General features: G+C 42.6%; 1 protein-coding gene across 4 annotated transcripts in view; it reads right to left on the bottom strand.

Moving 5' to 3' along the window:
• The window catches only part of cobll1b (cordon-bleu WH2 repeat protein-like 1b), a 287,566-nt gene that overhangs the window by 84,524 nt on the left and 180,442 nt on the right, over window positions 1–22,600 (bottom strand). For 3 of the 4 annotated variants that reach the window (XM_072474084.1, XM_072474061.1, XM_072474067.1), the window contains exons 3-7: window positions 15,335–15,520; window positions 9,045–9,249; window positions 3,024–3,252; window positions 1,806–1,844; window positions 1,157–1,248 (exon numbers count right to left, since the gene is read on the bottom strand). In XM_072474084.1, the coding sequence (XP_072330185.1) occupies window positions 1,157–1,248; window positions 1,806–1,844; window positions 3,024–3,252; window positions 9,045–9,249; window positions 15,335–15,520 (751 nt within the window). The remainder of the gene's footprint in view (window positions 1–1,156; window positions 1,249–1,805; window positions 1,845–3,023; window positions 3,253–9,044; window positions 9,250–15,334; window positions 15,521–22,600) is intronic. The other variant, XM_072474076.1, reaches the window with a different exon arrangement.

The following is a 22,600-nucleotide window of genomic DNA, read 5'->3' as shown; positions in this document are numbered from 1 at the left end:
AAACTGAGTTAGGAACTGAGGTGAGGTTATTGACCCGAAACGTTAACTCTGTTTCGGCCTCTACAAATGCGGTTTGACCTGCTGAGCATATCCAGTACATGATATTTCCTGCTGTGGGTTGGTATGGGTTACTTTATCATCAGAAGCTGTGTTCGGAGTCAAACACTTTCGAACAACTGGCAAATATTTGCATTCCTGATGATACAATGGAAGGAAAGCCAATTGATGAAAAATCTGGAAAGGATTGGGCCAAGGACAACACAATGGTTCAGGTTTGTGATGACTGGTCTCCAAAAACCTGGATCATCTTCCTCGACTCATTAGATCAGCTTTACTTCGGGGGAGTGTCCTGTCCTGTGAGCTTTAGCCCTTGCATCCAAGTCTGGATTAAAAACATGACAAAGCCAAGAGCTGAGTGGTCCTAACAAAACACAAAATAAAAATGGGCAACCAGATTATTGGTGAATAGTATTCTTTTATGGCACCATTAATTACTTCTTCCATTGCTTTTAACATGATTGATGAGAAGCACATTGCAGGGTTGAATGGGCTGATTTACTGCCTGGGTAGTTGCTGATATGTCTGTTTGAAATCTCTCGCCTGAGATGGTTCCTTCACAAGTAGTTGTCTTGCTAAGACATTATGAGTCAATTACATAATGCCCTTTTGCAGGTTTTGTCTTCTCCAAACTGGGTAAGGGGACAAGATCCCTTCTGTGAAGGACATTAATGAAGTAGCTGTGTTTTTACACCAGTCAGTTCTACTAACCTTGATTTGGTAAACTTATCTCTCAAGGGTGACCAGTCCAGTATCAAAAGCATTTGGCTACAATGCCCAAATGGCTACATATTTAAAAGTATAAAATAGATATGGAGAAATAGCAGTTAATCAGATTAAAGTAGGCAGGTCAAGTTGAATTGTTAGGACCACACATCAATAAATGTTTGGCTACAATTTAAAAAAAAGTAACCACAATTCTTTGTTCCTATTCTGGATGGTTATCTCCTTGCTCTTAAAACCAATGTGGAATTGTGCACAATTATTCACAAAGTAAAACTGTTTAGCATGTATAGAGACCACCTGTTGCTCTGCACTAACCACCTACAGTTTCAGACCAAATACAGAAACATTATTAAAACCCAAGTGAAAAGCTTACTTTTTCCCGTTTCTTCTTACTCAGTCTAAACATGTTGAAGAAGCTTTTGTTTTCTTTTTCCAGAGATATATTTCCAGGAACCTGAGGCTGTCCTAAACACAGAGTATGTTTGGGGAAGTTAGAAATGAAGGCAGTAAAGATTGGTTGCAGAGTACACATCTTAGTAGTATCTATGAATAATATACTACGTACAGAAAATGGTGCACTTTTTTGTTTACAAGTGTCTGTTAATTAATGAGCATCCACTGCTCCAGTTAAGGTAGATGCTACACCAAGAAAGCACTTGTCAAATAAACACTTCTTATATATCTTTAGGTTATGAACTGTAAAGAATACAACAGCACAAGATATAGCCATGGATTGAACTTAAATAGGACTGATTGTTACAAATTAGTGACAGAGACAGACAGATGGACACCCATGTTAACAGATGAAAGTGGAAGAAAAGAGAAAAGGGGAAAGAGGGTGAACAAGCAAGTGGGGTGGGGGGAATGTGAGCCAAAGGAGAAGAACAAGAAAGAAAAGGAAACAGAGTGGCAGAAAGTGAGAGATACACACATACATGAGAGTAAGGCACAACCTCAGCGCGAGTTTAGACAATAGACAAACTAAAAACTATACTCTGGATTAAAGCCTGAAAAGTCATTACCTTGCATGGATCCACTTTGAAAATTAACCTGGGAACATCCTATGAAGTTAGAAGTCACATCTTTAAATATCTGGTTTTCAATATCAATAAACTTATTACTTTGCAGGATATTATACATTTACAGAAATATGGTTTATAACAATAACCGTTACTCACATTTGTCCCATGGCAATATCATCTATAAATGTGGATCAACTTCAACATACATGTTGACAACACCTCTTGCCACTCCTGACTTTGCACATTGATCCATCACAAAAACCAACATTTCACCTCCATAATATCAGCAGCTTTTGCCAATCAATCACTGAAACCTTCATCCTTGACTTTGTTACCCTCATCATCAACCATTCTAGTACCCTTCTGGCTGGCTTTCCATTTTCTGAGCATCATAAATTCAGCTGGCGCTACTCATTCATCGCTCCCACCCTGCAATGGTCCCTCCAAGCTGCAGATGTGCATGGCCTTTCCGCAATCACGCAGGCACCGCACAACCCACACATGAGCTGTTCCCTGCACGGTGCCCCCCAAAATTTCAAGCTACTGTGCATTTAAATAAACAGATCACAGACAACAATGAAAATGTAGAAGGATCATTGTTTTCCTCTCTGACAGACATTGGCTCAGAGTTCCAAAAGCCACCAAGTTGAATACAACTCTCATCCCAGTATTTAAACCCTCTATTGCACCACCACCAACCCCAGAAATCTCTAACAAATCCCTTCCAGGAACCCTGCTTCTCAGACTTTTTTTTTTACCCATTCCCTTACCACACCATTAGTGGCCATGCCTTCAGTGTTCAAGTTTCTAGAATTCTCTCGGTGACGTTTTCAGCTTCTCTACCTAAATCTTCTCCTCTAAAAGGCAGTATGAAACTCTTTGACCAAGCTTCTGAGTATTCCTCCTAATATCTTGTTTGTTTGTTTCGGCAACTATTTTTGACTGATTAAAGCTCTCATGTAGCTTGTGTATCTACATACATGGGCGCTATAGATATTTGAGTTTTTGTCAAAACTGTTAAACTCATCTTTGACAATACTGGTGACAATTTATTTGTAGGACAGAAATAAAAAATTACACAATAGATAAAGCTTAAATAAAATTTTATCAATGTAAATTTAAGTGCTACATGCTCCATTTCTTTTTAAGATTATCATGCTACAGAAATCAAAGCCGTGTGTTAGAAATTATTGTGCTACAACATTCGTAGGTACTTACCTATGCTGGTGTCCAATGCATACACCTCCCGTAATCCAAGCTCTTTCAGAGATTTTGTTAAGTCATAGGGCTCCAGACACTCAAAGTCTTTAACGAGAATAGTGCTCTTTGGATTAAATTCACATTTATTGCTGATTATTGGTACCAGTTCTTGAAGAGGAACAAGAGGGCTAACGCGGACTATGGTTTTCTGAGTTTTCTTGTAGTTTATTACGACACGTACTGTTTGCTGAAAGTAAAAAGAAAGCTAGTCAGAGTGTATGGGAACATGGTTGGTTGAAAATGCTGATACAATTGCAATTTAAAGTACATTACTTTCAGGCACTGACCGACTGTTGAGCAAATTTGGGATGAGTTTATAAAAATTTTTTTTAAGAGTACCCAATTCATTTTTTTCCAATTAAGGGGCAATTTAGCGTGACCAATCCACCTACCCTGCACATCTTTGGGTTGTGGGGGCGAAACCCACTCAAACACGAGAAGAATGTGCAAACTCCACACAGACAGTGACCCAGAGCCAGGATCAAACCTGGGACCTCGGCGCCGTGAGGCCGCAATGCTAACCCACTGCGCCACCATGCTGCGCTAGCTTGGGATGAGTTGCATTTAACCCAACTTTTAGGAACCATGTTATCTGCTAAATCCTCACAGCTGTTGGAAAAATATCCAATGGCTTCCTCAAAATAGAGTTTTCAGCAATAGTTAATGCTAAGAATCATGGGCATATCCAATATTGATTGAGGATTCGAAGATCCTTCACAATTTTTAAAATTTCATTCACGACCAGAACCAGAGTGTTCAAAAATTCAATTGAGGATTCTTTTGTAGCAAGAAAAGAATTGCCTAAAATGATTTAAAACCCTTAACTCTCTAACTATAGTAGAGAGGAATCTCTCTACTATACAAAGATAGGTAGGAAAGCAAGTTGGGAAGAGGACACAAAGAGCATGCAAAGGGTTATAGATAGGTTAAGTTAGGAGGCACACCATTTGACAGATGGAGTACAATGTGGGAAAATGTGAACTTGTTCACTTATCGTATGAGGAAAGATCAGGCAGGCTGGGCCTGTAGACATTGAAGTCTAGAAGAATAAGATCATGAGTGGATGCTGAAAGAATCTTTCTCGTTCTGAGAGAAAGTAGAACGAAGGGTACAGTTTAAAAACAAAGGGCCTCCCATTTAAGATGAAGAAGAGGAGAAATCTTTTCTCTCAGAGGGTTGAGAGTCTTTGGAACTCTCTTCCCCAGGGATATGTGGAAGCAGAATCATTGAATATTTTTGAGACAGCGATAGATATATTCATGACGAACAAGGGAGTCAAAGGACATTGTTGGTAGATTGGAATGTGAAGTTGAGGCCACAATCAGATCAGTCATGATCTTAATGAATCGTGGAGCAGATTCAAGGGGCCAAACGGCCTACTTTGGCACCTAATTTGTACGTTTGTAAGCCTGGGAACAACCTAATCCTTACCAGGCTTGTCTTAACATTATTATTTTCAAACAGAAATTCCAACAAATGAACTTAACTTTGTTGTCTCGGTTAACTAAAATGTCGCTCAATATGAATTCTTGACTGTGCATATGTGAAGTTATCAAATAAGGGTAACCTTGCAACAAGGTGCATCAGACAGACTGGTTGAAAAAAACCCAAAGAAAATATTTTGAAAGATGCAAGAGAAAAACACACATGGAGGAGGAAAAACAAGATAAAGCTGAGTAAAGAAGCTCAAGATGTCTGCCAGCATGAGGTTGATCTGTTGCTCTTCGATTAATATTACTTACAAGGTACATCTCAGTGTTCTTACACAGCTTTAATTTAGGGCCACCATTTTCTTTTCTCTCTCAAGCTCAGACTTTTGGAGTTTCGAACGATAAACTATCATCTGTGTTACAAGGCCATGCAAAGGTGGCAATTTAAGTTTTGGCGAGTGAATGTTGGAAGTGGAGTCATTAAAATACATCAGTGTCTTTTAATGCAATTTATTCTAATGTCATGTAGATCATTGAAATAATGGAAATAATATGTGGAATTTTTGGCATTCCTCTCCAGTACTGAATGGATGAATTAGGAGATCACACAATTGTGTTACACGTGTCTATAATTTGAATTATGCAAAGACATCAAGAACTGAACTTTTTTTTCCACTGAATACAAGATTAAGATAAGGCATGGCTGGATTTTGAAAATGTCAATTTGAATTGAAACTGTAAATGCAAAGAGGTAATTTATTGCAGACTATGAAAACGAGACAAGCAGATAACAGTGAAAGATCTAACAAGTCTCAAGTCGGACTTGAGTTTAAAAAGCAAAGGCGACACAAAATAAACTCAGAACTGTGATAATTGATGTTGAACAAATTTATGCAATTCAGAAGAAGGAAGCTGGACAAATATCTGGTTAACAAGATCCAGATTATAAAGAGTAATACAGAAAGGGATAATCAAATGCATGATGGAATATCACTGCTCCTGTGTTACTGAGACTCTGGAACTGATATCCTATTTTATTCATCTTGTTCTTTGGCAGAATAACCATTTTCTCAGTCTTTCGCTCTGGACTAATGTATTAACGCAAACATTCCGACTTTCTATTTTAAGCATCAGTCACAGCCAGTAAACAATTCATCATTGACAGATTGAGCCAGACGTTGCAGCAGTGAGGACAGTGAAATGGTGAACGTTTGTTGTCATTACTCCACTGAAACAATGGACAGCAAATTCAGAAGCCCGCATGTGTAAAATATTGTGGAAATCCAGACGTTGTTTTCAGTGATTTAACCCTCCTTCAGAGGGTGAGGTATTGATGCCCTGTCCCCAGAGTGCAACCCCTAATCATCAGTGAATTGATGAAAACTTCCACTTTTATACTGTTAGTCTTACTGTAAAATCCTCGGGTGAATAAGGAGTTAATGGGAATTGGGGAGAAAACTCACCACTGGTTGGAGTCCTATCCAGCACAAAGGAAGATGGTTGTGGTGGTTGGAGGTCAATCATCTCAACTCCAGGACATCACTACAGGAGTTCCTCAGGGTAATGTCCTAGGCCCAACCATCTTCAGCTGCTTCATCAATGACCTGCCTTCCAACATAAGGTCAGAAGTGGGGATGTTTGCGGACTGCACAATGTTCAGCATCATTCGAGACTTCTCAGATAATGAAGCAGTCCATGTCCAATTGCAACAAGACCTGGACAATATCCAGGCTTGGGCTGACAAGTGGCAAGTTACATTTGTGCCACACAAGTGCCAGGCAATGACCATCTCCTACGAGAGAGGATCTAACCACCGCCCCTTGACATTCAATGGCATTACCATTGCTGAATCCCCCCAAATCAACATTCTGGGGGATACCATTGATCAGAAACTGAACTGTACTAGCCACATTAATACTGTGACTACCAGGGCAGGTCAAAGACCAGAAATGCTACGGTGAGTAACTCACCTGCTGACTCCCCAAAGCCTGTCCGTCCTCTACAAGACACTAGTGAGGAGTGTAATAGAATACTCTCCACTTGCCTGGATGAGTGTAGCTCCAACAACACTCCAGAAGCTCGATACCATCCAGGACAATGCAGCCCACTTGATTGCTCCCCCTTTCAAACATTCAAACCCTCCACCGCCGACGAACAATGACAGCCATGTGTACCATTTACAAGATGCACTTCAGTAACTCACCAAGGTTCCTTCGACAACACCTTCCAAACCAATGACCACTACTATCTAGAAGAACAAGAGCAGCAGATACCTGGGAACCCCACCACCTGGAGGTTCCCCTCCAAGTCATTCACCACCCTGACTTGTAAATATATCGCCATTCCTTCACTGTCGCTGGAGCAACATACTGGAACTCCCTCCCTAACAGCACAGTGGATGGGTGTACCTACCACCTCATGGACTGCAGCAATTCAAGAAGGCAGCTCACCACAACCTTCTGAAGGGCAACTAGGGTTAGACAATAAATGCTGACCTAGCCAGAGAGGCCCACATCCCATAAATGAATTTTTTAAAACTGGGTATTAAAAAGGTGTGCTAATTTCATCATTGCTGCCAACCCCACTTAGTGGCCGTGAAAAACTAATTCTATATTTGTGATATGTTGGGTGCGATTCTCCCAACAAAAAAAACAAAGGGCGCGATCGACCACGTTGCGTATGGAAGGCTGCCAGCCGTAGCGGAACGTGGCCGATAGAAGCCGGGAGACCCCGCTCCTGGGATCTACCCAGTTTGCAACACCTTGCAAGATCTAACGCATATTAGAGTGAGACATGTAGTCCCACTTTAATGTGCCGTTTCCCGAGGCATTGGGATCTATCTCTTTCACATCGGAGACCTCAGCGGAGTGCCGTTCATTACTGGTCTCCATACTGGGGCAGCACGGTAGCATTGTGGATAGCACAATTGCTTCACAGCTCCAGGGTCCCAGGTTCAATTCCGGCTTGGGTCACTGACTGTGCGGAGTCTGCACATCCTCCCCGTGTGTGCGTGGGTTTCCTCCGGGTGCTCCGGTTTCCTCCCACAGTCCAAAGATGTGCAGGTTAGGTGGATTGGCCATGATAAATTGCCCTTTGTGTCCAAAATTGCCCTTAGTGTTGGGTGGGGTTATTGGGTTATGGGGATAGGGTGGGGGTGTTGACCTTGGGTTGGGTGCTCTTTCACAAGCCGGTGCAGACTCGCTGGGCCGAATGGCCTCCTTCTGCACTGTAAATTCTATGATAATCTATGATAAATGGGTACTAGACGGAACGGTACTCATGGGGATGTCCCAGGGGATCACAGGCCTTTGGGGGAGGGTGGCACACTGGCATTGCTGGTGCCAACCGGGCACCCTGGTTTTGCCAGCCTTGCATCACCACCTTGTGCCAGCTGGTCCCACAAAGGCCCCTGTTGTGACCTATACGCCTGGTCTCCATTTTGTGGAGACCAATACAAATTTGTGCCAGCTTGAGGCCTGCTGCTGGTGACTACTGGGAGCCAGGAGACTGCGGCCTGAAGTGGGATGCGCATATTTAATTACCTGGATTATGTCAGTGTGGGTGCAATCCAAATCGCACTGGGCGTGGCGCGGCGGGTGCATCACGCAGCATGAAACCAGTTTTGGAACTCTCCCTCTATGCCCCCGGAGCAACAGGATCGGCAACGGGGGCAACTTGGTGGGAAAAACACACCTGTCAAATTTCTCCATGATGTCTTTAAAAATCCATATTTAACTCTTTTTTTTAAAAAAGTTTATTCGTATTGATATCTTAGCTTCCATATAAATCCAATGGTAATGATATCTAATTACCTGGTGTTATTAACTTCCTGGTTTGCCATATGTGACAATACCTGAAATGACTCCCTATCTGCATGTGGACATCTCTATTTTTCACTCATGGAAATCCCTGGACTTGGCGCCAGATTGAAACCATCAACAGGAAAGGGGAAGCCACCACCACAGAGGTCATTGGATCTTTGTCTGCACTTTTAGAGATCATCTGCAAGCACTACTGTTTAACTGAAGTTCTGAAGAAGTCACATTCGACTCAAAGTTACCTGTTTCTATCTCCACAGATGCTGCCAGGCCGGCTGTTTTTCTAGTACTTCTTTTTTTATTTCAGATTTTCAACATCAGCAATATTTTGCACTAATCACCATGGTTTTACTGCTGACTGCAATTAGCAGAAACGTTCAATGGTGATTAATTCATCCTGAGTGTCTGGCATGTTTCGTGTAAAGGGCCAGCTTCTAAACCAGAGAGGATTAGCGAAGCGTGATTTGTGCTCAACATAATTTGCACTTACAATGCCACGATATTTTGCACGAGTGACTTCAATTTCAGACAGGTTGCCTCAAAAGAACTTAACAGTGCCGCCACCACCACCGAGTGGAAACTCTCCCTCTACAGAGTGCTGCCTTATTCTCTGCAGCAGAGTTTACATTTTCAGTTAAACCTATTCATTACAAATTCAAGAACAATTTCCCTGTTAAAATTATTTGCATGCTTTATTGCCATTCCATGATGTGCTATTCAACCATACTGACCTCGGGCACCACTGAAATTGGCTTCTTTTTTTCTCCCATGTTTTTCTGCTTCAGAATAACTTTCTCCACTTCTAATGCCCCGATCAAAGTGTTGGGCTTGAACTGGATTGGATTCTTCTCTTCACCCACCAATTCCATAACGTGACTTGATGGATTCAAATGAAACTTGCCACAGAGGAAAATCAACAGATCCATCATCGGTGTGCTAAAAAAAAGCAAACGCTTCTGTCAGGTTAAACAGCTTATTTTTAAAAACAATCTGCAAAGCTCGAGATTCAACTTGCTGAAACTACCACTGCTGTGATTCTATCAGATCGTTCAAGGTGGTCAGCTTTCAACAGCAGCTGCCAGAGTGCTGGAAAATTATGAGTGAGGAATCTATTTGGAATACTCATAAATCTTAATGAAATTTTGATTGTATAATTTTAAAAAGTAGCTTAAATATGAGAGCCAGGATAGATCAAGATAATAAATAAACTTCTGTTCACAATTATTTAAAACACTAGGGGCATTCAAAACGGAGGTGTTTTTGTCACTGATCAATGCATTATAGATGTAGTTTTCCGAGAGGATAACAGAGGTTTGGAATAAAGTGTAGACTAATGCGGTTAGTGATGCTTTGCACCTTCAGAAGAGAACTCTGCCTGGGGCAGAGATCATGTTATACAAGATATACATGCCACGTATCGTGGGCAATTTGATCTCCAAGGCTAGTTTTGGTTACTGACAGGGGGTGGGGGTAGGGGATGAGAATTTGCATATATTTTTCCTGATTTGCTATAGATTTAAAAAAATCTTCCCTCATGCATTTACAAACTTCTGGTTGGTAGACAGTGCTTACGTGTGGTGTATAAAACATCACAACTACATGGATTAAGCTGATTGCACCAGTTGATCTGATAATGCACGAGCGCGGCACTACTGTCTAATAGCACCAGGGACCCGGATTCGATTCCTGACCTGTGTGGAGTTTGTACATTTCTCCGTGTCTGCGTAGGCTTTCTCCAGGTGCTGTGGATTACTCCCACAATCCAAAGATGTGCAGTTTAGGTGGATTGGCCATGCTAAATTGCCCCTTAGCATCCAAAGATGTGCACATTAGGTGGAGTTACATAGATATATAGAAGATAGGAGCAGGATGAGGCCTTTTGGCCCTTCGAGCCTGCTCCACCATTTATCACAATCATGGCTGATCATCCAACTCAATAGCCTAATCCTGCTTTCTCCCCAGCCTTTGATCCCATTCTCCCCAAGTGTTATACCTAGCCGCCTGTTGAATATATTCAATGTTTTAGCATCAACTACTTCCTGTGGTAATGAATTCCACAGGCTCACCACTTTTTGGGTGAAGAAATGTCTCCTCATCTCTGTCTGAAATGGTTTACCTTGAATCCTCAGACTGTGATCCCTGGTTCTGGGCACACCCATCATTGGTAACATCTTTCCTGCATCCACCATGTCTAGTCCTGTTAGAATTTTATAAGTCTCTATGAGATCCCCCCTCATTCTTCTGAACTCCAGCGAGAGCAATCCTAACCTCGTCAATCTCTCCTCTCTGACAATCCCACCATTCCTGGAATCAGTCTCGTAAACCTTCGCTGCACTCCCTGGCGAGCAAGAACATCCTTCCTCAGAAAAGGAGACCAAAACGGCACATAATATTCTAGGTGTGGTCTCACCAAGGCCCTGTATAATTGCAGCAACACATCCTTGTTTCTGTATTCGAAACCTCTCACAATGAAGGCCAACATACCATTAGCCTTCTTTACCGCCTGCTGCACCTGCATGCTTACCTTCAGTGACTGATGCACAAGGACACCAAGGTCCCGCTGCACACTCCCCTCTCCCAATTTACAACCGTTCAGGTAGTAATCTGCCTTCCTATTTTTGCTTCCAAAGTGAATAACCTCACACTTATCCAAATTATACTGCATCTGCCATTGATTTGCCCACTCACTATTTGTTCCGGGGCTAGGGCGGAGGAGTGGATTCTAGGTAGGGTGCACTTTTAGAGAGTCAGTGCAGACTTGATAGGCCGAATGGCCTCCTTCTTCATTGTAGTGATTCCATGCATTCTATGAGACTATAACACTGATGTGAACAAGAATGGCAAAGACAAGGGTAACTGCCTTTAAAGGAGAACATTCTTTGAGAAACACTTTAAAGAATAATCATATGCTTTCTAAGAGTTTGGAATTGGCATCAGATCAGGAGCGGTCATCGAGAATCCAAATGCTTTGTATAAATAAATCATTACCTTAGAAAAATCAGGGCCCAAGATGTTTTGTAACTCAACAGGAAATGATTCAATCTTAATGTTTGATCCTTTAGAAAACTTTGGACAGTTTTGCCACTGCAAGAGTTTATTTCAGAACAACCTATCCAGACTATCTCAATCAACCCTTGTCATTCACACAGGCCAATCAAAAACAAGGACAAATATACCATGTGTAGAATAGAAAGATCATTATAACCAAATAAAGCACGTGATCGTCATAAATCATATTAAAAGTTGCTGACTGTCTGCTTTCCATGAGGATCTAAGTATTTCTTGCCTTTTTTTGTGGTGCAAAACCTGTGCTGCTTGCGGGTGGGCCAAACATCTGCTTATTTTGGATCATGTCAAATTGTCCCATATTCCATTGGCAGTCACCTCTACTACACATCATGCTTTTTCAGTGTAAGCACAGGCAATGCTTTATGGAGCAAATTCAGCCAGCTGTTCTCAGCTCTCAGCGCAATGCACAAATGAGGTTTGAAGGTTAGCAACTATGAGCTTATTGTGCTTCTGGGAATTTTATTGGGTTTAACTTCTGGCATTGGTGTGTTGTGAAGTATATTAACCTTATACTAACTCTGAGCTGCTAAATTATGTGAACATAATTCACTGGTGTGAACAAAAAAAATGGTTTATTTTCCTCCCACAAATGTCCCTTTGTTTATAAAACAATATGCTGAATATAGCAAATGAGACTAAATTAGTGCATTTCATTTTCACAGAAGGGAACAGGAGAGTGGGCAAAGAAATGGCAGAAGAAATACAATGTGGAAAAGTGTGAGGCTATGCACTTTGGAAGGAGGAATGGAGGCATAGACCATTTTCAAAATGGGGAAATGCTGAGGAAATCAGACGCACAAAGGGACTTAGGAGTTCTTGTTCACGATTCTCTTAAGGTTAACGCGCAGGTTCAGTCGGCAGTTAGGAACGCAAATGCAATGTTAGCATTCATGTCGAGAGGGCTAGAATACAAGAGCAGGGATGTACTTCTAAGGCTGTTAAGGCTCTAGTCAGACCTCATTTGGAGTATTGCGAGCAGTTTTGGGCCTCCTATCTAAGAAAGGATGTGCTGGCCTTGGAAAGGGTCCAGAGGAGGTTCACAAGAATGATCCCTGGAATGAAGAGCTTGTCGTATGAGGAACGGTTGAGGACTCTAGGTCTGTACTCGTTGGGAGTTTAGAAAGGGGGATCTTATTGTAACTTACAGGATACTGCGTGGCCTAGATAGAGTGGATGTAGAGAGGATGTTTCCACTTGTAGGAAAAACTAGAAGCAGAGGACACCATCTCAGACTAAAGGGATGATTCTTTAAAACAGAGATGAGGAGGAATTTCTTCAGCCAGAGGGTGGTGAATCTGTGCAAGTCTTTGCTGCAGAAGTCTGTAGAGGCCAAATCACTGAGTGTCTTTAAGACAGAGATAGATCAGTTCTTGATTAATAAGGGGATCAGGGGTCATGGGGAGAAGGCAGGAGAATGTGGATGAGAAAAATATCACCATGATTGAGTGGCAGAGCAGACTCGATGAGCCGAGTGGCCTAATTCTGCTCCTATCTCTTATGGCCTGAACATAGAGTTGCTACATATTCTATGGTGGCGGCACAGTGGCGCAGTGGTCAGCACTGCTGCCTCACAGCGCCAGGGGCTCAGGTTCGATTCCAGCCTCGGTTGACTGTGTGAGTTTGCATGTTCTCCCGGTGTCTTTGTGGGTTTCCTCTGGGTGCTCCGGTTTCCTCCCACAGTCCAAAGATGTGCAGGTTAGGTGGACTGGTCATGATAATTTCCCCTCAAGTGTTCAGGGATGTGCAGGTTAGGTTGGGTGGGGGAGTGAACCTGGGCCGAGTGCTCTTTTGGGGGATCGGTGCAGACGATGGGCTGAATGGCCTCCTTCTGCACTGTAGGTATTCTATGCTGTTTATGCAGGAGAAGGGACTAATTGAATAACTTTCCAAAAGAGTTGGAACAGATATAATGGGCTGAATGGCTTTCTTCTGTGCTGTGTTTTTCTATGATTCTACGAAGTGCATAATTGCAGGACTTGCCAATTTTAACCACCACTGAATTACAGAACTTGCACAATTGCTAACCGAAGTTAGAAGATTTAAAGTACATAGAAATGTTTTATTTTTTTCTTAAATAAAGTGCAATAAATTTCTCACATGAATAAAGTATTCTTTCTCCCTCCTAAACATTGGCTGGGAATTTCTGACCCCACCCGTGGCCAGGATTTTCCAGTGCCATTGAAAGTCAGTGGACCTCTGGCTGACTCTCCAAATATTCCATTCCCATCCTCCGCCGGTCCCACCTGTAATACTGGCCATTGTTTCAGACTACTAACCCTGTAAATTCATTCCAAATGTACTCTAAGTAGCATGCCCAGTCAAATAATTTGGTGATGCCAGTCTGTGAAGACACTGAAAATTATAACAGCTGAACAAAGCGGGTTTATTTTTCCAAATGGTTATCGTGAAGTCTTCAGCCAACAATGTGAAGTGATAGCTGTGCAAACATTGGTGAAAGTCTGAAGGGATTTTTCTTGCAGTACAGAGGGCAAAGATGGATTGGTGTTGGAAGGTTGTTACTGCAGGGGTTAAGGCTTGATGGATTGGTTTTGATCTTTTCCTACAACTGCTATATATATCCTGATGCCTAATTGTCTAGTCTGATTTTGATAGTCTCTTTGCCCTGGAGCTTTTCCTGGGATGGTGATAATGATTCTTCCTCAGCTCAATGTCATCAGATTTTTTTTTCATGATGGCTGTCTTCAAATTACAATTGGATTCAACAGTGAATTGATATCACAGAATCACAGAAGGAGGCCATTTGGTCCAGTGCCCCCGTGCTGGCTCTTTGAAATAACAATCAAATTATTACTACCATAATCTGTATTCCACCTCTGGAAAGATTTACTGAAGCATTTGTTTTAAACCTGGAACTATTTTCACAACGATCAACCAACTATTCTCAACTTGAAGTATATTTCACCAATCCCTGCAAGGTAAACTTTTATAAGTATCTCACGCACATTGCCAAAACTTAAAAAACAACTTCTACAATTTGGGCTTAAAATCAAAGTAGATTATAGAATCATAGAATTTACAGTGCAGAAGGAGGCCATTCGGCCCATTGAATCTGCACCGGCCCTTGGAAAGAGCACCCTACCCAAGCCCACGCCCACGCCTCCACCCTATCCCCATAACCTGATCTAACCTTTTCAGACACTAAGGGGCAATTTAGCAAGGCCAATCTACCTAACCTGCACATCTTTGGACTGTGGGAGGAAACTGGAGCATCCGGAGGAAACCCACGCAGACACGAGGAGAAAGTGCAAACTCCACACCACACAGGCAGTCACCCGAGGCCGGAATTGAACCCAGGATCCTGGAGTTGAGAGGTAGCAGTGCTAACCACTGTGCCACCATGCTGAGATGAAGGATGCAGCATCTCACTGGCCTTCAACTTTTCTCAGGCCATGCATCACTCAATCCAGTAACCTCTGTCCCATCACGCTTCTAGGATTGATTGCAGCCCCATCAATCACCAGTACTAAAAAGTGTACTGAACCATATCAGATAGTCCATATATGAATTTACAAATGCAATAAAACTTGTGACATGCCATGAACCAGGTTAGCATGCAACATCCTACTTTTAAAAGCCTTAAAATTACTGTATAATGCAAACTAAAGTGAGCTGGCAGAAAATTAAATAATATCTATTGCGCCAAATGAAATTGTGTGTAAATAATATTATTTTTTAAACTTGCACCCAATTAATCGGTGCTGACAGGAGACGACTTTGCATGTGCAATCACGTACATAACATGATTATCATTAATTTTGTGATACATTCAGTGGCCACATCATTATTAGCCACAATGATGATATGATTTGTAGTTACAATATTAATTAGAAAATAGACAAAACATTTTAGAAAGTGTCTCAATAGAAACACAAACCAAGCTATAAAAAGATGCATTATAGGTGAATGTGGGGTAAGGTACAAAAGCACCAACCTTCCATTTATATTGGTTGATTGTTCCAGTCCTCCTGGCAGAACCACAGTCAAATCAAAGTGTCTATTAACATTGTCTTTCTGTTCCATGGTTTTACTTTCACCCTCGAGGCTTTTAGCTACTGAAGAACTCTCAACATGTTTGGAGAATGTTGGTGGCGCTGGGGCTTTTGGCTTGGATCTTTTGCTATTGATAAAAAGGACAAGAAATTGATGACTGAAAACATATTGAACAGCACATTTTTAAAAAATGCTTCAAAATAAAAGCTATGCGAGTTTTGCAAATTGACTACAGGACAAAAAAAAATACGATTCAAAGTAGCACTCGGCCTAACAATATCAGCAGGTCACAATAACTATGGTACACAAAAGCTATAATTGGTCTTAGCATCTTTAGAAAAGGATGGGAGGGCTTAAAAAAAAAAATAGAACAAAGAACAACGAAATGTACAGCACAGGAACAGGCAATTCGGCCCCCCAAGCCTATGCTGACCATGCTGCCCATCTAAACTAAAATCTTCTACACTTCCTGGGTCAGTATCCCTCTATTCCCATCCTATTCATGTATTTGTCAAGATGCCCCTTAAAAGACACTATCGTCCCTGCTTCCACCACCTCCTCCGGCAGCGAGTTCCAGGCACCCACTACTCTCAGAGTAAAAAACTTGCCTCGTGCATCTCCTCTAAACCTTGCCCCTCGCACCTTAAACCTATGCCCCCTGGTAATTGATCTCTCTACCCTGGGAAAAAGCCTCTGACTATCCATTCTGTCTATGCCCCTCATAATTTTTTAGACCTCTATCAGGTCGCCCCTCAACCGCCGTCGTTCCAGTGAGAACAAACCTAGTTTATTCATCCGCTCCTCATAGCTAATGCCCTCCATACCAGGCAACATCCTAGGAAATCTCTTCTGCACCCTCTCTAAAGCCTCCACATCCTTCTGGTAGTGTGGCGACCAGAATTGAACACTATACTCCAAGTGTGGCCTAACTAAGGTTCTATACAGCTGCAACATGACTTGCCAATTCTAATACTCAATGCAAATTAGGGTTAGTAATTGTGATTTCTCTTCAGAGATTCTTGCTCGAAGTGCATATGGATATTGGCTGAGGGCTTTCGGATTTGGCTAAGATGCTCCTGTAACTTGCTAAGCACAGACCCTCTAATCTGGGACTTAAGAAGAATGGTCATCTTGGGAAAATAGTAAAGGCTCACATCGTCCAAAGTAAACTGCATCTTAATGGGCAACTGTACATTCAAAAGGGGAAAATGGGTCAAAGAGTGGGGAGCAGGGAGGAAAGGAAAAGTGTTTAAGAACTGATCATTGCTTGCTTTATATTCCTTAGTAAACATTTTTTTAAATCTGAAAAATAAAATTATGCCAGTAAATGAACCAATTTTAACAAATTGAGAAAACAAAAGCAATTTAAATTCAAATGTCCAGCTTCTCCGAGCTAACTGCACCATTCTAATGTCCATCCTCAGTCTGAACATGAATGTTTTCTTGAGCGAGTGTATAAAGGAAAACATCCTTTTGGTAAATGTAGTCCCTGTAGCTGGGTTTTGGATTTGTATTATTTCCTTATTAAGTTATTAGTGTATGCTAGTGGTATGGTAGGTCTTGCATTGACATGGTGGCATTTTATATTAAATGTGATTACGGTAATTTCATAAAAGTATGGAAGATATCACCCTTACTGTTACCACATAATGCAAGAAAAAAAATCCTCTTGTATGCGCAAAAGGATATCACAAAGCCAGAAAAAATGTAAATAATATGTGAATATTAATTTTACTGAAACTTCTGGTACAGTTGGCATCAAAAGGAACCCCACACCAAATGCGAAACTCACAGAATCATAGAATTTACAGTGCAGGAGGCCATTCGGCCCATCGAGTCTGCACCGGCACTTGGAAAGGGCACACTACCCAAGCCCACACCTCCATCCTATTCCTGTAAACCAGTAGCCCCACCTACCTTTTTTGGACACCAAAGGCAATTTAGCATGGCCAATCCACCTAACCTGCACATCTTTGGACTGTGGGAGGAAACCGGAGCACCCGGAGGAAACCCACGCAGACACGGGAGGACGTGCAGACTCCGCTCAGACAGTGACCCAAGCCGGGAATCGAATCCGAGACCCTGGAGCTGTGGAGCGACTGTGCTAACCACTGTGCTATCTACCATGCCCCCATGCTGAGTTTCGATGAGAGACAGTTCCCCAACTGAAAACAGTAATAACTATTCCATGGATCCCATTGAAGCTCGAACATGCTTACTTATAAATTTCTACAAAATGCCAGTTCTTCAAGATAATTATAGATCAACAGTGAAATAGGAAGTGCAATCCCAGAGGAAAAGGCCAGGAGAAAACAAAAGACAAAAGATAGACTGAACACAGTGGTAAATCATTAGAATGTCAACAAATGGAATTTCTTCCTCACATTTAAAAAAAGTATCGACAGTATTACTCCAACATATTGGCCATACAGAATTAGCTCACATATGGAGAAATTAACTATGGTCATCATGCAGAAGGTTATGTTTGTATACTTTCTGTATATCTCTCCTCCATAACATGACAGGTGAGCGGGCCAGCATTTTAAAATAAATACATTAATGGCCAATTGAGCTTGTTGCTAAGCCAACTGGCCGGAATAATATGCTGCCCACACCAGAAAATCATTGGTGTGAGCAGGCAGGTGGCAGCGGGCAGGCTGCCATTTTAAGGAAATTGCTTAAAACGCAGGAGGGGGAATGGGGGGGAAGAGGGGATCATTCAGGTGGAGCAGATAGGGGATGTGTCCTGTGCACATTGGGTGCATCCCCCATGACAATAACCCCTTCTTTATTCCTTCTCGCCGCACCTCCAAAACATGCCCTCCTCAACACACCCTCCCTACATTCCCCAATCTCTTCCGTCCACTAACCCAGACTTGTCTCTCAATCAAGGACCTCCTTGCAATTCCAGCAGTGACCACTACCGAGAACTGGCTCTCCTGAGACTGCTAGAGCAGCTGGCTAGTCAGATTGACCAGTGGCTCTCGAGGGCATGGGTTCCTCCCTTTTGAGGGGCGAAAAGTCCCATTTTCCACTTGTTTAGCCCCACACTCTGCTCGCTGAGCCCGCCGGCAGCACATTTCTTTCAGATGTGTTGGCTGGCAACTGGTCTTGCAACGGGGTGGGGGGGGGGGGGGAGGGGCAATATGGCTCCACGTGACAACCAGACCATTAACTAGGTTTCACGGATGCTGCGCGCTCTGCTGAGCATCGAGGATTTTCTGGGGTTTTGTTTTTCAGATTTCCAGTATCTGCAGTATTTTGCTCTGATTGGTAGCTTATGAACATATTTATCCCTAATAAGAGGCCAATCAAATGGCTTATCAACTGCCCTTCCCTCTCTCAGTTTGCTTCTCCCAATATCCCAAAGCTCAATGTTTACATGCTACCTCTCAGCATTAATTACATTTTCATAGAATTTACAGTGCAGAAGGAGGCCATTCGGCCCATCGAATCTGCACCGGCTCTTGGAAAGAGCACCCTACCCAAGGTCCACACCTCCACCCTATCCCCATAACCCAGTAACCCCACCCAACACTAAGGGCAATTTTGGACACTAAGGGCAATTTATCATGGTAAATCCACCTAACCTGCACATCTTTGGACTGTGGGAGGAAACCGGAGCACCCGGAGGAAGCCCACGCGCACACAGGGAGGATGTGCAGACTCCGCACAGACAGTGACCCAAGCCGGAATCGAACCTGGGACCCTGGAGCTGTGAAGCAATTGTGCTATCCACAATGCTACCGTGCTGCCCTTAACTGAAACAAGATCAACTCTTAACACGTCACCTAAATTTAATTGACTCTGAAGTGTTGTTGTACTTTAGGACTGCCTGATCAGGTGATGCTTCCTTCAGCTCAAACGAATACCATTCCTTTTGGCTCCTTCCAGTATTTATGTGCTTCCGGCAGTGAACAGCCAGGCCAAGTGCACTCAAATTGTGCGGCAATGGCACAGAAACAGAATTGGACTTGGAAATGGTGAGAATTGGGACTCAATGGAAGAAAGACATCAAAGACAAGTGCAAAACAGCTGTTGTGTAGCTGAGTGTAAGGGATGCCTCAAAGAATGTAAAAGACTGGAAACCAGAAAAGTGTGAGTTTGAGAGGGTATTGGAAAAGGACAGCCCATTATTCAGCCATGTAAAAAACTGCAAGTTTAAACCTTGCAAGAGATGTCACAAATAACTTTATTAAAAACGCTACATTTCATTCCTGAATACCATAAAGTAATAGGCACAAAAGCAAACAACTTTTTAAAAATTGATTTAAATTGCACACGAACAAACACAAATGGACAGGAAAAGGTCAGCTGACCCATCCAGCCTGGCTCATAGAGCGGGGCTGCCTTTCTCATCACGATTCATAATATCACCCCCATACAACCACAATAAAATGTCCAATTATGGAAGTTGCATTCTATACTAAACCCTCAAATTGTTGTTGACCAGCTTATAGCATGAGAAATCAAACATTTTAGAATAGTTACGGCACAGTTTCCATTCAACACGCGAGGAAGTGCTGGTTCTCTGCTAAAGCAATTTAACCAGTCCCTATCCTTTTCCCCAAGTCGTCAAAATGTTTTCCCTTCAGATGCTTAGCTAATTCCCATTAGGAAGCCATGATTGAACCTGCAACAGCCACAGTCTCAGGCAGTTTATTCCAGACCATAACCACTTGCTATGTACAAAGATTTTCCCCACCATGCCTTGGATTCTTTAGCCAATCACTTTAAGTCTATGCCCTTTGGTTATTGACCCTTCTGCCAATGGAAACAGTTTCTCAAAAGATCTCCAAAGAGTCATCCAGACTCAACACATTAGCTCCCTTTTCTCTCCATAGATGCTGTCAGACCTGCTGAGATTGTCCAGTATTTTCTGTTTTTGTATGTCTATCTACTCAGGCTAGATCCCTTATGATTCTGAACACTTCTGTCAAATCTCTTTTCAACCTTTCCTCCTCCAAGAACAATCAAGATTCTCCAATCCATTCATGTTAACTGAAGTTCCTCAACCCTGGAACCATTCTCACAAATCTTTTCCGCAATCTCCCTGAAGTTCCACATTCTTCTGGTCATGCCCAGAATTGGACACAATTCACCAGCTAAGGCCAAACTACTTTTTTTTTTAAAAAAGCGCTGAGTTATTATTATAACTTCTTTGCTATTATACTCTACCGCCAGAATTTAACACTCTTCCCTGCCCCACACCATTGTGCCCTATCCACCCAGCTATTCTTACATATTACATATTAAGAAAAGCATGTGATTCTTGAGCTGATCTCTTAAAAAAGCAGTTTCTGCACAGCTATGAACTTACAAAGGATTTACTTTTTTAAAAGTGAACCAAGAAGTTGAGTTATATGCTTTACAACTTTAATATAAGGTTATCTTTCTTCACTCCAACACCTTGAGATTAACATAAGAATAAGCTAATAGCATATTCAACAGTGCAATTAAAAAAAACATAAATAAATAATTCCTCTGACCATCATTCAAATACAAAATGGTCACTTCTGAAATTTCCATTGTACTTTTTTGTTACAGCTAGAAATAAAATAGTTGAACCACATTCAAATGGAAGGGAGGATCAAAGGCTGTCCACTCTGGGTAAGGAGGTCTTTTACTGAAAGTGGTTCCACCAAATTTCCATGCATTTGCCCTCATCTTGGGGGCAGTACTTTCCTCCCATCACTTGCCAGCCATGCTGTATGCAATTTACAGCAGGTAGGGTAGATCTGGTCCAAATTTCCATTTTCCAATTCCACCTTTCAGGGTCAAGGTCAGTCATGAAGTAGCGTTCAGAGTTCTGTTAAGGCAGTAAGTAAAGAGTAGGGATGATGCGGACTTTTGATTATTCTCCTGTTACTTCCCGCCCTTCTCATTATGACTTTTTGCATCAGGGTGCTTTAATTTTGGAGGCTTCTCAATTTTATGCAGCTCTTCGCCTCTCTGTTGAAAGAACTGTTGAAAGTGAAACACTGCAGCTGCAGAACATAGCACTCCCACGCAGTGGCAGATTCCCAATAGAAGGTGCACATAGTGATGGGAACCTGACCTGAATACTTCATCAACCATGACCCAGGAAATGGAGCAGGGTAACAGTGGGTCAGCCAGAAGGTCCCCATATCATTCCAATTGGAATGTTGATGAAAATTCAGTCATGCATCTCAAAATATAGTTGAAAAACCCTTTCCACAATGTCCAAATTTACAAGATGTTTTTAAAAAACATTTTATGAAATGAGGCTGTGTTAGGTTTCCCCTTCTCCAACCGCACCAGTTTCAACCGTTGGCCACATCTGTTCATCTCCTGTTACCATACGAGTTCATATTTGAAAGCTTTAACAACAATTTTGATGATCATGAGGAATGGGCACAGTAAGAAGTCTTAAAACACCAGATTAAAGTCCAACATGTTTGTTTGGAATCACTAGCTTTCGGAGCACAGCTCCTTCATCAGATGAGTTAATTGAGAGTATCGTAGAGGAATTAATAAGAACACTCAATAGCAAGAGGGTATTTTGAGTGCTATAGTTAAGGCTCAGAAAGTGAACATACAGAACATTGACATAGTCGGGCACTGTTGAGAGAAAGAGCAAACCAAATGAGGGGCTGGAGACCAGTTTAAGAAAGATTGTGGCCGGGATTCTCCGAGCCTCCGCGCCAAAGTGGCGCTCAGCACGGGGGCGGAGAATGTGGCCTCAGACCCGAGATTGGGTCCGACACGAGGACGCGATTCACCGGCAACCGGAGAATCAGCAGTAGTCGCGCGCGCGCAGTCGACCCGCCGCCGGTCGGGGGCCGTTGAAAGAGGCCCCCACAGGGATTCTCTGCGGTCAACTGGCTAAGTTCCCGGTGGCATGGTGAACGTATGGTTCCACCCGACTGGAGCTCGGCGTTGTAGCTGCGGTGACCGTCCTGGTGGGGGACGGGGGGGATCAGTCTCCGGGGTGGGGGGGGGGCCTCCATGATGGCCAGGCCCACGATCGTACGGCAGCTGGAGCACTCCAGTGCTGTGCTGGCCCCCTGTGGGCTACAGAATCGCTGGGCCAAGAGGCCCGTTGCCGCCGGCTTGAAACACTCCGGTGTTTACGACAGAGTCAACACTTAGCCGCGTTTTCAGAGAATCCCGGCACAGAGCTATATTGACATTGTCCCTAGTACAGAATGAGATGGGGGAAATTGGATGAATTAAAATTAGGAAT

The sequence above is a fragment of the Scyliorhinus torazame genome, chromosome 2 (genome assembly GCF_047496885.1).
Source record: "Scyliorhinus torazame isolate Kashiwa2021f chromosome 2, sScyTor2.1, whole genome shotgun sequence".
Classification (NCBI taxonomy): Eukaryota; Metazoa; Chordata; class Chondrichthyes; order Carcharhiniformes; family Scyliorhinidae; genus Scyliorhinus; species Scyliorhinus torazame.
The sequence above is the reverse complement of the archived record's forward strand: the minus strand, read 5'-3'. Positions and strand labels throughout refer to the sequence as shown.